This window comes from Megalobrama amblycephala, linkage group LG13, assembly GCF_018812025.1.
Source record: "Megalobrama amblycephala isolate DHTTF-2021 linkage group LG13, ASM1881202v1, whole genome shotgun sequence".
Classification (NCBI taxonomy): Eukaryota; Metazoa; Chordata; class Actinopteri; order Cypriniformes; family Xenocyprididae; genus Megalobrama; species Megalobrama amblycephala.
In genome coordinates this window covers 28,774,965-28,791,617 of record NC_063056.1, presented here as the reverse complement: position 1 = coordinate 28,791,617, position 16,653 = coordinate 28,774,965, and the positions used below count along the sequence as shown (strand labels likewise).

Sequence of the window (16,653 nt, the reverse complement as noted above, 5' to 3'; positions counted from 1 at the left end):
GTATAGACAGCTGTCCTCTCTGACACACGTGGAGTATTTAAGTCTGTGCACCTGTTGTGAGCTTCAGTGGAAGGTAAAATGGGTTCAGAGGTTCACTTTATCACTAGATCCCACACACTCCACACAGAACACAAGTATGTGCTGATGAGTGAAAGGATTTAACATAACCCACTGGAATCACCTGACTGTAAGGCATTTATAAATGTTTATCCACTTCAAAACAAATAAATTACTCTTCTTAAAGGTGCCCTAGAATTAAAAATTGAATTTATCTTGGCATAGTTAAATAACAAGAGTTCAGTACATGGAAATGACATACAGTGAGTCTCAAACTCCATTGTTTCCTCCTTCTTATATAAATCTCATTTGTTTAAAAGACCTCTAAGGAACAGGCGAATCTCAACATAACACTGACTGTTACATAACAGTCGGGATCATTAATATGTACGCCCCCAATATTTGCATATGCCAGCCCATGTTCCAAGCATTAGACAAGGGCAGCCAGTATTAACGTCTGGATCTGTGCACAGCTGAATCATCAGACTAGGGAAGCAAGCAAGGACAATAGCGAAAAATGGCAAATGGAGCAATAATAACTGACATGATCCATGATAACATTATATTTTTAGTGATATTTGTAAACTGTCTTTCTAAATGTTTCGTTAGCATGTTGCTAATGTACTGTTAAATGTGGTTAAAGTTACCATCGTTTCTTACTGTATTCACGGAGACAAGAGCCGTCGCTATTTTTATTATTAAACACTTGCAGTCTGTATAATTAATAAAAACAACTTCATTCTTTATAAATCTCTCCAACAGTGTAGCATTAGCCCGTTAGCCACGGATCACAGCCTCAAATTCATTCAGAATCAAATGTAAACATCCAAATAAATAATATACTCACATAATGCGATGTATGCATGCAGCATGCATGACGAACACTTGTAAAGATCCATTTTGAGGGTTATATTAGCTGTGTGAACTTTGTTTATGCAATGATAGAGTCGAGAGCTCGGGAGGGGGCGGAGAGCGCGAGCAATTAAAGGGGCCACAGCCTGAATCGGCACATTTCTAATGATGCCCCATAATAGGCAGTTAAAAACATTCATTAAAATAAATCTATGGGGTATTTTGAGCTGAAACTTCACAGGCACATTCGGGGGACACCTTAGACTTATATTACATCTTGTAAAAAAACATTCGATGGCACCTTTAAAAATAGTCCTTTAGCATACCTGCATGTTTGTGCTTTTGAACAAAGACCAGCTTACAACTTCATCAATAAATCATATACTGATCATTTATTAATGGTTTGTTAATCATTTGTTCATGATTAACAATTGTTTATTGAGATAATGATACAAAACAATTTTGACAAATACTTCTATTATTTATAAGTGATAAATAATGTATTGACTAATAATTTATAAACCATCTACTAATGATCTGTTTGATTTATTTCATGATTTACACATTTTTTTAAGATAATTTACAACACATTTGTAAATAGCATACCACTTATCAATCATTTATGAACGTATAGTCATGTTTTGTAAATGATTAGTTCATCATTAACTAATAATTCATAAATGACTTATAACTGAAAGTTATTATAAACTGTTACCTACATGGAAAGACTGAATAAAAACAAATCATGATGTGATAAGATCACTCATGTCCCAGATGAACGAAAGAGGAACATCTTTCATTTTCTCTTGGTACACTTTGTCAAATCTCTCATTCTGTGCCACAGTGAAATAGTTCTTCCAATCACCAACGGTTCCTGTTCAGAGTTAAGCAGTGAGGTTATATTCGGGTCTATAATTAAATCCAACATGTTTCAGTACTTTCAAATTAGTTAATGGAAGAGATTAGTGACTGTCTTAGAACAGATTTAGTTCATATCATAAGTTCATTAGTTCTTATCATAAGTTCAATGATAAGATGGGTGGAAACATTCAAGAGATTCTGTGGTTTGTAGGAGTTAAAAAAAAAGCTTTGGCTTGAAGAGATAAAAATGAGCACAGATAAAGTATTATTATAAAGTTCACTATCAGTAAAACTTCTCATGATTATGAAATGAAGATGATGTCATGATTAACCCACCCTTATTTTCCACACTTAATCACAATCAGAATCAGCAGGATAAAAGTCTCAGCCCCCTTTTATCATTATATGGAAAAAAGATAACATCTCCTTTTGTCATACAGCTTTAGAACAACATGAAACGATGAACAACATGAAATGATGACAAAATCTTCATTGTGAGAATTTTTACTGACAGTGAACTTGATAATTATACTTTATGTGTGCTAACAGTGAATTACAGTGAGGTGTTCTATACCTTTCCTCATAAATGTTCCCTGCTGGTGGTTCAGCATGGTGATATCGACCAGCTGGTAATTGGCCTGAGGATTGTTCTTCATATTTCTGAAGATACTGTGCTCAACAACCTCATTCAACTGCTGCGGTGTCAAGTCCATCCCCAAGAACGAAGTGATCCTTTCAACCACTGACCGCAAGTCCTGCAAGCATACACCACTGATAAGTTACAGCAACAATTCTTGACTGATCCTCCTCCAACAAGGTTACATAATGTACAAGTTTAAGGTCAAAAGTTTTATGATTTTTTTAATGCTAATTTTTAAATAAGATTTTTTAAAATGTCTCTTATGCTCACCAAGGCTGCATTTATCTGATAAAAAAATACAATAAAATTACAATTAAAAATGCCTGTTTTCTATTTTAACATATTTTAAAATGTAATCTATTCCTGTGATGGCAAAGTTTCACCAGCCAGTACTCCAGTCTTCAGAGTCACGTGATCCTTCCGAAATCATTCTAGAAATACTTCAAGAAACACATCTTATCAATTTCAAAAATAGTTGAGCTGCTTAATATTTTTGTAGAAACTTTTTTTTCTTTAGGATTCTTTAATGGATAGAGGGTTCAAAAGAACAGAATTTCATTTAAATAATATTTTTTTAATCTTTCACTATTGATGGATTTAATGCATCTTTGATGAATAAATTTATGAATTTCTTTCGAAAAAATTCTTAGTGACCCCAAACTTTTAAAGGTGCCTTAGAATTAAAAATTGAATTTACCTTGGCATAGTTAAATAACAAGAGTTCAGTACATGGAAATGACAGACAGTGAGTCTCAAACTCCATTGTTTCCTCCTTCTTATATAAATCTCATTTGTTTAAAAGACCTCCGAAGAATAGGCAAATCCAACATAACACCCACTGTTACATAACAGTCGTGATCATTAATATGTATGACCCCAATATTTGCATATGCCAGCCCATGTTCAAGGCATTAAACAAGGGCAGCCAGTATTAACGTCTGGATCTGTGCACAGCTGAATCATCAGACTAGGTAAGCAAGCAAGGACAATAGCGAAAAATGGCAGATGGACCAATAATAACTAACATGATCCATGATAACATGATATTTTTAGTGATATTTGTAAACTGTCTTTCTAAATGTTTTGTTAGCATGTTGCTAATGTACTGTTAAATGTGGTTAAAGTTACCATCGTTTCTTACTGTATTCACAGAGACAAGAGCCGTCACTTTGTAAAGATCCATTTTGAGGGTTATATTAGCTGTGTGAACGTTGTTTATGCAATGATAGAGTCGAGAGCTCAGGAGGGGGCGGAGAGCGAGAGCAATTAAAGGGGCCACAGCCTGAATCGGCGCATTTCTAATTATGCCCCAAAATAGGCAGTTAAAAAATTAATTTAAAAAAATCTATGGGGTATTTTGAGCTAAAACTTCACAGACACATTCAGGGGACACCTTAGACTTATATTACATCTTGTGAAAGAACATTTGATGGCACCTTTAAACGGTCCAGTAAATCTTATTTATCAGGCAATCAAATCAATCAAACCTTGATCATCTCCTCATATGTAATGTACAAGAAGTTCATCTCGTCTTTGTGGGAGCACCAGTTCTTGACATGCTCAAACCAGCAATTGCCATAAACTGAAACACATGATATTTTTAACTATTGATAATTAAACAGTTGTTTTGATTGAAATTGGAGCTTACAGTATTAGATTAAAGAAAAAGCATTTTGCTTACCATTTCCTTCCATGAATTTCTCAAAAAAATCATCAAAGTCTTTTGGGGTCTCCAGCATGTTTGCATATTTGTGAAAATGGAAGTAGGACACCAAAACATCCTTTGGATTTCTGGCCACATAGATGACCTATGGGTCATTAGGAAAAGTGAAGAGATATATTAACATTTGTAACCGAAACATTTTTTATTTTAGATCATTGGAATGGCTTAGAAGCAGTGACACCGATCTCACCTTGCCCTTCTTTTGTTTCAGTCCAAGTGGTATGAATTTATATCCCAGATGAGACACACGGAATCTCGGGGAGGGGGCAGAAACAAACAGTTTCTCAGAGTCTGAAACCTCAATCCATGGGATGCGATCAGAATTCAGCTGATTACTTGTTGCTTTAACATCTCCCTTGACCTCTATTAGACTAAGGATTTGCTGCATCCAAATAGTGCCTGCCAAAACAATCAACAGAAACAAAAACATGTTTACAAATTCACTAATAAATTACATTTAAGCTGTCAAAAGTCTATTAAAGTCACTATGATTTTTTTTTTTTTTTTTTTTTTTTTTTTTTTGTTTACAGAATGCAATGTTTATTATAAATGATTTATCCATTCACATCATAATTTAAAAAAAAAATCCTATGCCCGTGTAATCTTTAAAAAAAAAAAAAAAAAAAAAAAGCCTGTTAACCTCCCCTCCCCTGATTATAATTACATCTTCAACTATGTAATTAGATTACTGTACTAATGATTCTCTCTAAAAAGTATTTATTACTAATTATTTTCTAAATCCCATATCAACCTCAACCAGTTAGACAATACAAGGATAGACATGAAACTGCTCCTTTTCTTCCAAATAAATATTAGAAATGGTATAAATTATTCTTGAACTGACCAAAGAATTTAAAGGGAGGTTACATTAAAAACATACATTTAAAAAAAACATACTATTGTTTCAATTAGAATTGTTCTATATTAATCAATACAGAAGTAACTGTAATTAAATTACAAAAAAATAAGAGTAATCCCTTTACTTTTTTTTAGGGAACAGTAATTAAATTGCAGTATTTAATTACTTAGTGATGAGTTACACCCAACACTGCATTTAGTAAGCAACATCCAACTTACTACAATCCAATCAATTCCCGAAGGACAAAATCAAGTCCCACCCTACCTTTATAAACAATGCCTTTTTCTAAGCCAAAAACAGGAGAGATGTTACATGTAAATGTTCTATGTTTTTTTGCATATAACATTATATTGCACTTTTATCAGCAACGTGTAGTTTTCTATTTTACCTGATTTGGGGTAAGTAATGACAAAGACATCGGAGTCTCGAATCTCTAAGTTCTGAATTTTATCCACCACCTCAGGAAAGTGGATTCCAGATATAAAGTTGAAGCCCCTATGGGAGATCAGTTTAAAATCAGGGGTCTCACCGCTGCTCTTATTCAAACACTCTAAGAGACAAAAGAGATGCATACAGAGTAAAATTAAAAACATACAAGTGTCTACATTCAGAGAGAAGCTTAGAATAGAACAAAACTACTTTACTGAGAATTTATACATGTTTATTCACATTCATCAAAAAATATTTGCACAAATAAAGTGATATATAACTCTATGACCTGAAGTAATATTTGAATCGAACTAAAAAGGTGTAAATACATTCATGCAATCATAGCATACAAAGTCTTATATTAGGCTATTCTTCAGCTTTTATGCCTTACCCGTTTAATCCCAATTTTTTCCCAGTGAAAACATGATGTATTATCACAAACATGCATTCAAATGCGCTACTCTTATGTTGTTTTCATAGGTAAACGTGTGCGCAATTTCACCTTCAGACCTCACACTTATTATAAACCCTTAAATCCTCAAGAAATTGCAAGCCGAATGGAATCAGTAGCCTAATAGAAACAAACTTTACAAAATCAATCCTGTGGATGGTGGAAAATGTAACTTGTGTCCATTTTAAAAATCGCTGGGACCATATTATCTACAGTTGCTGTCGAATAGGCCATTTCAGACTACCCATAGGCAAAGTTAATGGGTGAAGATCCTCCTATTCCCCTCTTTAGAGCCCTTTATTGCTGAAGCATATGGACTGTGATGGCTTTAACTTTCAGTTGACTCATATGAAAAGATTTTTTTAATGAAGTAAGACCAGATTTAGTTAGTGCCCAAGCCACTAAGGCGCAGGGCCCTATTGTTTTTCTAAGGATTTTTTTCAAATATCCGGGGCTTTTGGGGGGCCTTAACGTGCTCAAAAACTCGTGGCATGGGAGCTCTACGGCACCTCCTTGAATGGGGTCCGAAAACTTGGTCTGTATATCAAACACACTTGCATATATTTGTATGAAACTCGGTACACATATAGACCTCATTGGGCCTAACACAATTCACGCACTACATGGATGAGTACATAGTGCATAAGTACATAGTGTATAAGTGCATAGTGTATAGTGTGTGGTTTGGGATGCAACTATTGTCATTCTGTTAACAGATTGTCAGGAGGGAATCAGCGATGCTTGTTTTTGTTTGCAGTACAATTATAACTGTAACGTAAAATAGTCTAGCCATCGTAATAAGGCGTTGTCATTCACCCATAGTTACTACACTTACCATAGTAAAACCATGCACCTTCTTAAGAGTGTTGTACGGAACATGTGAATGTCTTTTAGTTATTCCACAAGTTTTGACGCGTTTCTTCTTATCTTGTATTCATCACACGAAGTCCATAATTTCCTTTATCATGGTTCAATAAAGAATCATATTTCTCAAATACAGCATAATCCTCTTCCTCAGCAATCTCTTCTCAACAATTTATTTGTAAAGATACTATACTTATGAGTCAATTTATGCTATATCTCAAATAAGACAAAAGCTTTGTTTTCTCCCACCGTTCGTCTGAACTTATTGCATGTGCGTCAATATCTTTTCGCATGCATTACCAAAAAATGACGTCACTGAACATGCGCAGTAAGAACACATATAAACCAAATAAATATATTCAACAATAAATGACTTATTAACCAAAACTATTATTGTACCAAATTTACATAATAAAAATGTGAAAATATAAAATTGTGAAATATGAAATATGGCTCTTACATTTCCGGCCCCCTAATTGACAGGCATGCAGACTGACAATTACCTTTTTAACAAAAACAATAGAGCCATGCTGAAATAATATTTGCATTATGCATCACTTTAAAGACCTTAAGTATCCATTATTTATTTTCTGAAATGTCCATATTTTTATATGGCAGAGAAACAGTCCTTAATATCTGAGGAGTAGTTAACAGTCCATTTCACATATAAGGCACAACTTGTCAACAGGCCTTTCCAAGGTATTGGTCTTAGTTTTAACCAACACATGTCTTACCAGTCTTTTTTTATCTGTAAACACTTTTATGATTCTTCCAAAGACCCATGAATTTCTAGGGGACGAGTCATGAATTACCAGGACAAAATCTCCAGTTGAAAGGTTTTTCTTCACTTGAGTCCATTTTTGATGCTCCTGGAGCAAAGGTAAATATTCACGCACACAACGCTTCCAGAATAGGTCAGCAAGATACTGAATTTGTTTCCACTTGCGACATGCATATATGTCTTCTTTTCTGAACAGTCCAGGTGGCAAGGTTGGTTGCCTTTTCATTAATAACAGGTGATTAGGTGTCAAGGGTTCCATATCTGTGGGATCATCTGTTGTAAGGGTAAGTGGTCTGTCATTTATTATTCCTTCCACTTCGCACAGGAATGTATGCAAGCTTTCATCAGTAAGTGTTTGTTCTTTTAGGACAGATCTCAGGATTTTTCTTACCGACCTTATCTGTCTTTCCCACAGTCCTCCAAAATGAGATCCTGAGTGCTTTCCATTTTTGATTGGTTCCACTGTTGAATGGCTTTGCGCAGTTCAACCTCAGCACCTACGAAATTAGAACCATTGTCGCTTCTCATGATTGACACCTGACCCCTCCTGCACACAAAGCGTCGGATGGCATTTAAACACGAGTCTGTGTCCAGTGTATGTGCAACTTCAATATGCACAGCTCTTGTTGTCAGGCAGATGAACAATACCCCATATCTTTTAACTTTACTTCTACCTTGTTTGACCTCAAACGGTCCAAAGTAGTCAACCCCGACATTGGTGAAGGGTGGTTGATCTGGCATTACTGTCGAGTGGCGGCTCTGACATTTTCTGCTCTGAAGCCTTTGCTCTACTCTTTCTACAGGTCACACATCTGGAAAGAAACTTCCTAACAATGGAGTTTGCAGAAGGCAGCCAGAATCTTTGTCTCAACTTTGAAAGCATATAGTTTCTTCCGCAATGTCCAATTCTCTCATGAATGTCTCTTAAGATTAAAGTTGTGACATGTGAGTCTTTGGGTATAATGATGGGATGCTTTACACACTCAGGCATAGAGACAGAGCACATTTATGTTAATCTGAAAGCCACGCCCACCGGGGGGGAAAACAATCCAACCGTCTCCATTGAGTTTGTATTGCGTGAGGCTGCCTCCTTGTCTTTTCTGACTTATTACAAAAAACAGAACAATGTCTAAAAGCTGCTGTGTGACAAGGTGTACAGCTAACAAACTTAAAAAAAACAGAAATAAGTTTTTATAAGCTGTCGACCCCCAAAAACGAATGTTTAAGGACATAAAAGTGGATACAGGCAGTGAGACAGAGAGCAACGGGTCATATTACTATAAGAAATGTATTGGAGGGGAACGTAATCGACCCCCTCCAGTGTATTTCTTAAAGTAATTATGACCATTTGCGCTCTGTCTCACTGCCTGTATCCACTTTTATGTACTTGTGCACTTTTATTTAATGCACGACTGTTGCTTGCCCATTTGGTAAGATGAAATCCTCCACTCGCACAAATTTTTGTGAGATTATTGTGCAAAGGTGAGTACATTACTTTCCAGTCGTTTCTTTGAGTTCATAGTGCTTAGCATCATGTCAATCTTTCTACCCTGGACATTCAACCGTCTTGCACTTCCACAAACTTATCACTTTTTTTGGACTTTATCTTGACTGGTACTATGGCAAGAACACAGTCATCTCCGGCCCTGGTGTAGGCACTTGTCTCATGACTCACTGTGGCAGGTAAAGTGTTAACTTCAGTCTTTTCAACTTTAACCATTTCCTTCTCAGGAATCTTGTCTTGTGTGGTTAAGTGTAACATGCTAGGATGTTTCTTTGAGCATAGCTGACATGTGCTTCTTCTGTTACAGTCTTTGCTTAAGTGTCCTTTCACTAAGCATCCAAAGCAAAATCCACTCTTTCTTAAAAAGTCCAGCTTGTCTTTATATGACTTAGCACCGAACTGGTAACATTGCTCCAAGGTATGACCTTTCTCACAGAATGCACAAGGCCTTGTGAAGGCACTGGTGACTGATGTACTGTTGGTTTTCATCATAGTCAAGTCTTTTTGAGTTTCACCAACTTGTTTGGCGTCAGTTACAAAACTGCTGCTTCTTTTTCCTTCTCTTTTCAGCTTGGTTCCTTGAAGAGACTTGTTGGTGTGTTTTTTATCACCTGTCAAAACCTCCATATCTCCAAAAAGTGGGTTTGATATTACTTTTGCTTGGCGATCAACAAACTCCACCAACTGAATGAACTTGGCTCTTCTTCTGTTGTGCTCCTCATACTCGTAAGCATGGGCTCTCCATCTTTCGTGCAACTTGTAGGGCAGCTTTGAGATAATATAATGTACATGACCCAGGGAAGGGTCAGCTGACCAAAACTCAACAGTAAAAGTTTTCACAGATCAGAATAGTGATGTTACTGACCATGGGAAGGGTCAGCTGACCAAAACTGACCATTTAAAGGTTTTCATAGATCAGAATAGCAAAGTTAGTGACCCAGGGAACCGTTAGCTGACCAAAACTCAACTGTGAAAGTTTTCACAGATCAGAATAGTGATGTTACTGACCCTGGGAAGGGTCAGCTGACCAAAACTGACCTTTGAAAGTTTTCACAAATCGAGCTCGACCTAAAACAATGTTCTTTTATTCCAGCAGTCTGCGTGTTTATTGGTAATAGACGTTAAACATGAAGAATGCCTTTCTTTCACATTCCTTACTGGCGGAGTTACCAAGGGGTTTACGGACAAGATCTTTGCTGTGAAAAAATTCACAGGTCAAGCTGGTGAAGATGACACCGGTTTCATTCCTCTAAGTGTCCAACATTTGGAGCTATAGCCATTATAAAATTAACAGTCGCTATGAAAAAAACCCCCTGATTTCGGCCCAAAGGACAGCGTCACCTTAATTCACAAATCATGGAGAATGATATTCGGTATTATTTGCATGTCTATGCCAGCTCACCATGTATTTATAGCCAAAAGAAATCTGAATATCAAACGGCAAACTATCTTTACTGCGGTCTGAAACCACTAACTGGACCATAGAATCCTTCACATCTTACGCACCCAAAATCAGCGAATCTCACTGCCAAATCAGAAGCGCCATAGAACAGTTTTTTAAATTAAGTCACCAGTAAACTGTATGGCTTCTACAGTAAATGTTGTATTGTCTTATATATGTTTTATTTTACCAGTTGTGGAATCCAACCATTCAACCATCTGAGGTAACGTAGTTAGCCTACTACATTGAGTATTTCCATTTTATGCAACTTTACACATTTATTAATAGTAAATTAATAAGTAATAAATTTAAGATCATCATGTTTGCAGCAAGCAATATATTTTAGACCTAGTGGAGTAATAATAATAATATCTAGGTCTGAATTGAAATAGGCTATATTAATGGATCACGCTACAAACATAATGATCTTAAAATACATGATGCATTGCTTTGTCCGTTATCGCATAATTCACACTTTTGGACACTTTTGCTTTAATGGACATTAGACAACACTGCAAAATCAAGCTGTTATATTCATATAACATCATATTTATTGTCCAACATTCCCAATTTTTCTGATGCATGTCCTTAATTTAATTTCATATGTTGGTAATAATTCAGTGTTTATAAGCCTTTTAAAGAATTTGAACCCAAACTGACTGGGTTTCTAAAGAGCAAAGGTTTTGTGAAAAAAGTGGAAGACTTAAACACAAAGTCAGTAAAATAAACTGTAAAAAAGGATTTGATGATCATAGTAGCTATTTTATTCTGTGTTGTCATCATTCAGGTTGGATTTCAGCTTTAATGTACGTTTTGTTTTAACAAAGCAGCTGATATTGCCATAGAAACTAGTAGGCTGCCGACTCGCTTTCACCCCCAAAATGGCGGAAACGCAGGGCTGCTGCTGGGCGCCGGTGTTGCAATGGAACGTTCTATTGACTTTCGCTTCTTGTTAGTGTATATTCTTTGGTTGAAGCGAAGACCACATGTCCCAAGAATCCGTGCTCAAACTTGGCATCATCAAGCTATGCCTTTGTTTTGAATAGGCCTCTAGAGACCGCTAACGGACAGAAAATATTACATATTGCACCTTTAATAGATAATAATAAATTAGATTTCGGTGGTATTTTGAAATGTCCCCGGTTTCCATTTCAGAATTCTGGTCACCTTACTTTATATCAGTACTTCTGTGATGATGTGTATTATTGTAAGACAGAAATAATGATACTGCGCGGTACCCTGACTACTGAACTCCCTAGTTCAGTAGTCAGGGCACTGATCAGGGTATCAGCCACATTCACTTTAATTATATACTGATTCACAACCTAGGGAGCTAGGGAGCTGATTGAGACACAGGGATTGTTTTCTATGAGAGTACGCACACCGGCGGCGACATTCGGCGCCTGTCCGCGGCGCCCAGCTACGACTCAGGAAGTTGTTCAAAATCGTGCCGCGCCACAGAGCGCCATTTCAAGGTTTTATATTAAATTTATATTATATTTCCCTCAAATCGTCAATGTACATACTGATTTCACCCTGTGCTACAAGATACACTTGTTTTACATTCTGAGATCAACAGCTTGAGTAAGGTCTAAACATATTTGGGGAAAATGTATAATAAACGTAGCCCTTTCTAATATATTATTTTGCTCTTTTGTGCCATTTTTCCATACACTAACCTCAGTGATGCGAAATAACAAAGCACAGGCAAATTCGATTGCCTCTATTTTTCAGTCTTCGACGTAAAAGTAGCAGTGCAGCAGTTTTTTTGTTGTCCGTCAATATTTGATCTGTTTGAGGAGGACATAAAAAACAGGGCATTCAAAAACCTTCATAGTCTACATTGGATAAATATATAATATAATGTAATTATGTCTGTTGAATACTGCATAATTTAGAAGTTAATATTCTTTAGTACTGTGAAATCCCCACAAAATACGAAATATTAAATATATTATATATTATTATACATAGTTATCATGAACTAATAATGAACTGCACTTATACAACCTTTATTAATCTTTGTTTAAGTTAATTACAACATTTACTTATACATTAATAAAATCAAAGTTGTATTTAACATTAGTTAATGCACTGAACTAACATGAACAAAGAACAACTGTTTTTTAACTAACATTAAGTTAACAAAGCTTAATATATACTGTAACAAATGCTCATAGTTCATGTTAGTTAACCTAATACATTAACTATGATAACAAATGATTATTTGGATTTGGATTATTTGGATTTGTCTGTGCATGTTTATGACTCTTACAAATTGTGTGACCATTCACTCCCATTATTTGACTGACAGACGGCAACGGTTGGAGTTAAAAATCATCATTTGTGTTCAACTGAAGAAACAAAGTCACCTACAGTACAGTCCAAAAGTTTGGAACCACTAAGATTTTTAATGTTTTTTAAAGAAGTTTCGTCTGCTCACCAAGGCTACATTTATTTAATTAAAAATACAATTAAAAAACAGTAATATTGTGAAATATTATTACAATTTAAAATAACTGTGTAACGTTACTATTTAAATATATTTGACAAAGTAGCCTAATTTATTCCTGTGATGCAAAGCTGAATTTTCAGCATCGTTACTCCAGTCTTCAGTGTCACATGATCCTTCAGAAATCATTCTAATATGCTGATTTGCTGCTCAATAAACATTTATGATTATTTTCAATGTTGAAAACATTTGTGTACTTTTTTTTTCAGGATTCCTTGATGAATAGAAAGTTCAAAAGAACAGCATTTATCTGAAATACAAAGCTTCTGTAGCATTATACACTACCGTTCAAAAGTTTGGGGTCAGTAAGAATTTTTATTTTTATTTTTTTGAAAAGAAATTAAAGAAATGAATACTTTTATTCAGCAAGGATGCATTAAATCAATCAAATGTGGCAGTAAAGACATTTATAATGTTACAAAAGATTAGTTTTCAGATAAACACTGTTGTTTTGAACTTTCTATTCATCAAATAATCCTGAAAAAAAATATTGTACACAAATATTTTGTACAACATGTACACATTAAATGTTTCTTGAGCAGCAGATCAGCATATTAGAATGATTTCTGAAGGATCATGTGACACTGAAGACTGGAGTAATGATGCTGAAAATTCAGCTTTGCCATCACAGGAATAAATTACTTTGTGAAATATATTCAAATAGAAAACAGTTATTTTAAATTGTAATAATATTTCACAATATTACTTTTTTTTTTACTGTATTTTTAATTAAATAAATGTAGCCTTGGTGAGCAGACGAAACTTCTTTTAAAAACATTAAAAATCTTAGTGGTTCCAAACTTTTGGACTGTACTGTACATCTTGGATGCCCTGGGGGTAAGCAGATAAACATCAAATTTTCATTTTTGGGTGAACTATGCCTTTAACTTGAAGACAAAATGTAGCCTAGCAGGTTTGATTAGGTCACCATGGCCAGCACAGAAGAGAGACCAAGATTTGGAAATAATCAAACATATCAGACTAAACGATTAAAGAAATCAACACGTACAAGAACAATCATGTAACACAAGACAAAAAAAATGGATTTAGAATTCATAAAGAAAAGATTAATATGATTCATAACATGGAAAAATAATAAAATAAATGAATAAAAGATATCAACAAAAAGAGGAAAATTGAATAATATGACTACGTTTACATGTGCACCAATAATGCGATTATTTCGATGTTTACACGACACGAGAACTCCACTCATGCAAGTTTCATTACTCTGATTATTCGCTAATAAGTATGGTTATACCACACTTAGATATGCGTATGCATGTTACCGGTCATTGTTTTAATCTACTCACATCAAAATACATTTTTTATAGATTTACTAGATGTTATAAATGTCGCAATGCCGTCGCGTTCTTCGCGCTGTCTAGAAGATGAAGATACGAGACTGCAGAGCGAGTTGTGTTGACATAGTGTAGCGATTTTGAGAAGAGAAAACTTCAAAATAATGGCACGGAGTTTATTCATGAAGTTGTGTGAAAAACTTTATTGCAATTAATATCGGCGTACACCACCTAGTTTAATACGATTATGGTTACGATTGTGAGCTTACGTTTGATCGAAGTATTGCGTTTACATGAACCTCAGGTAAAGTTTAATCGCAATATTACTAAAATCCCATTATAATCGCATTATGAGGGTGAATTCGCATACTCCACCTGGCCTTTAGATTAAGCACAGATTTTTTTGTATATTAAGCCACATAAAGTGTGTTAAAATGTCCTAAACCAGAGTTCACTGCCTACCTGATCAGGGTTTGCTCTGCGGTTCACTTACCTGCCATCTCTCTCTGTCTCTCTCTGTGTCTCTCTCTCTCTGGAGCAGTGGTGTAGTCTATGTGATACGCAGGTAGCCTATATATATATACTAGTAGTCCATACCCACTAGGAAGGTCAAGGATTTTCTCATATTTCAAATACTGCCCATTTTACTTCGAAATAAAAAACAAAACAAATCCGAATCATGTCTCGTGTAATCGCATAATCAGTGTTTCAACCGCGGAAAGACTTAAAACATGTTGTACTCCAACGTCAACCAGAACAAACATTCAGTGGTCATAAACTCGTTAGTCAGCTAGAAAAATGAACTCTAGAGAGGAGCATTTAGCTAAATATATGCACCATATTACATAATTATAATTTTTTTAATGTTCTTCAATAGCCTATTTAATGCATGTTTGAATACGTCAAGTTGACAGCCACCATTTAAAAAAAAACGAATTGGAGTAGAAATCATTTTAAAGTTAGTAGGCCTATTATAACTGTATTATATATATATATATATATATATATATATATATATATATATATATATATATATATCCTTACGTGTAATTTAAGTTTTCAGTTAATTTTAACCTTCAATATTAATGTAGTACCAACTGATTCCCATGTATATTTTACAGCATTGAGAGATTTTTTTTCCTTGAGAAAATTTGCCATGTACTCTACCTGATATACAGTATATCCAAAATAACTGATATCAAATTGCAAGTTAGTGAATTGAAATGCATAACTATATGACAGATTGCAGGAAATGGTACAAAACAAAAAGTAAAAACAGGGATATTGTGACACACTGATAAGCCTCATCTTTCCATTATTGGTATAATAATAGCTGCAACTTGCACTCTTAAAATTGCCAGCTGATAAAACCTATGATCCAGGGACCATAGTCATATAACAACTAATGTAGATCTTTACTGGCTAAGTTAGATGGTGATTGACACTAAACGGTAGAAAATCAGTCCAGTCTCTTCAAATGTAAATGTCATTGGCTGTTAAAGTCTTGTGTTGCTTATAATAAATTGACATTTTGATAAAACACACATAAGCAGTCTTTCAGAATGCTCTCAATTAGCCTAGATCAGTTGCATACTATATGGATTAGTGAATGTGGCGGTGCTCATGGGGTGTCACTCTGGGACGGGTGAGTATGAGGCTGGGAGGGAAAATATCACAGTATATACTCACTACAAAAAACTAGACTACACCGCTGTTCTGGAGTGATTGTGAGATTCCTGTTTGTCCTTAAATCAGGAAGCATATTTTGGCACATTACGCATTTGATCAGGACACAGAGAAAGGAAGTGAAGTTTTCTAATGGTCTGACTTTCGCCGGCAGGTTGGAAAAGCGGAGTCAGACCCTGCTAGTTCAGAGTGATTCAGAGTGCGTAAGGCCACTGATAGGTTCAACAATGGATACCACGTGCATACAACTGTAGTTGAAAGACAAAATGAATTAATCATTCAATGAATCAAAATCTGAAGAACTGAAGATTCACACACATTATGTCAATAATAACTGACTTATTGTGCAGCTAGTAAAATAAAACTAGATTTGTTATGGTTTATTGACATTTATACAAAAACACAGTGTTTTATTAGTCTGTTTCAAGAGAATGGCATATAAAAGTAGCAGGAACTACAGTAGATATGCAGTCAGCAGATAAGCACAATTGCATCAAGGAATTTTCTCAGCACATAGTGTCCTTGAATTAAGAATGCGGCTCTGAAAAACAAACACGGCATTCAGTTTAGATTGCCCATACAAAATATCTAGATGAAATACATTACTGAAATTAAGAGTAAATGAATAAAAAATAAATAATAGTGCACTTCAAAAGTTATGATGCCCAAATAAATAACTAAAGCAATGAATT

General features: G+C 35.1%; 1 protein-coding gene across 2 annotated transcripts; it reads right to left on the bottom strand.

The window, feature by feature from the left end:
* Window positions 1-1,274: 1,274 nt before the first annotated feature.
* Window positions 1,275-14,980, bottom strand: LOC125243978 (amine sulfotransferase-like). 2 transcript variants are annotated; one of them, XM_048153870.1, is made up of 8 exons: window positions 14,769-14,979; window positions 12,142-12,252; window positions 5,381-5,542; window positions 4,324-4,532; window positions 4,092-4,218; window positions 3,898-3,992; window positions 2,345-2,525; window positions 1,275-1,783 (listed from the first exon to the last, which is right to left on the bottom strand). In XM_048153870.1, exons 4-8 carry the CDS (start codon window positions 4,519-4,521, stop codon window positions 1,653-1,655), a joined length of 732 nt encoding a protein of 243 aa, XP_048009827.1. In that variant the 5' UTR covers window positions 4,522-4,532; window positions 5,381-5,542; window positions 12,142-12,252; window positions 14,769-14,979; the 3' UTR covers window positions 1,275-1,652. The 2 variants fall into 2 exon arrangements, with proteins under 2 accessions (XP_048009827.1, XP_048009826.1); XM_048153869.1 differs by lacking the exon at window positions 12,142-12,252 and having other exon boundaries at window positions 14,769-14,980.
* Window positions 14,981-16,653: the final 1,673 nt, after the last annotated feature.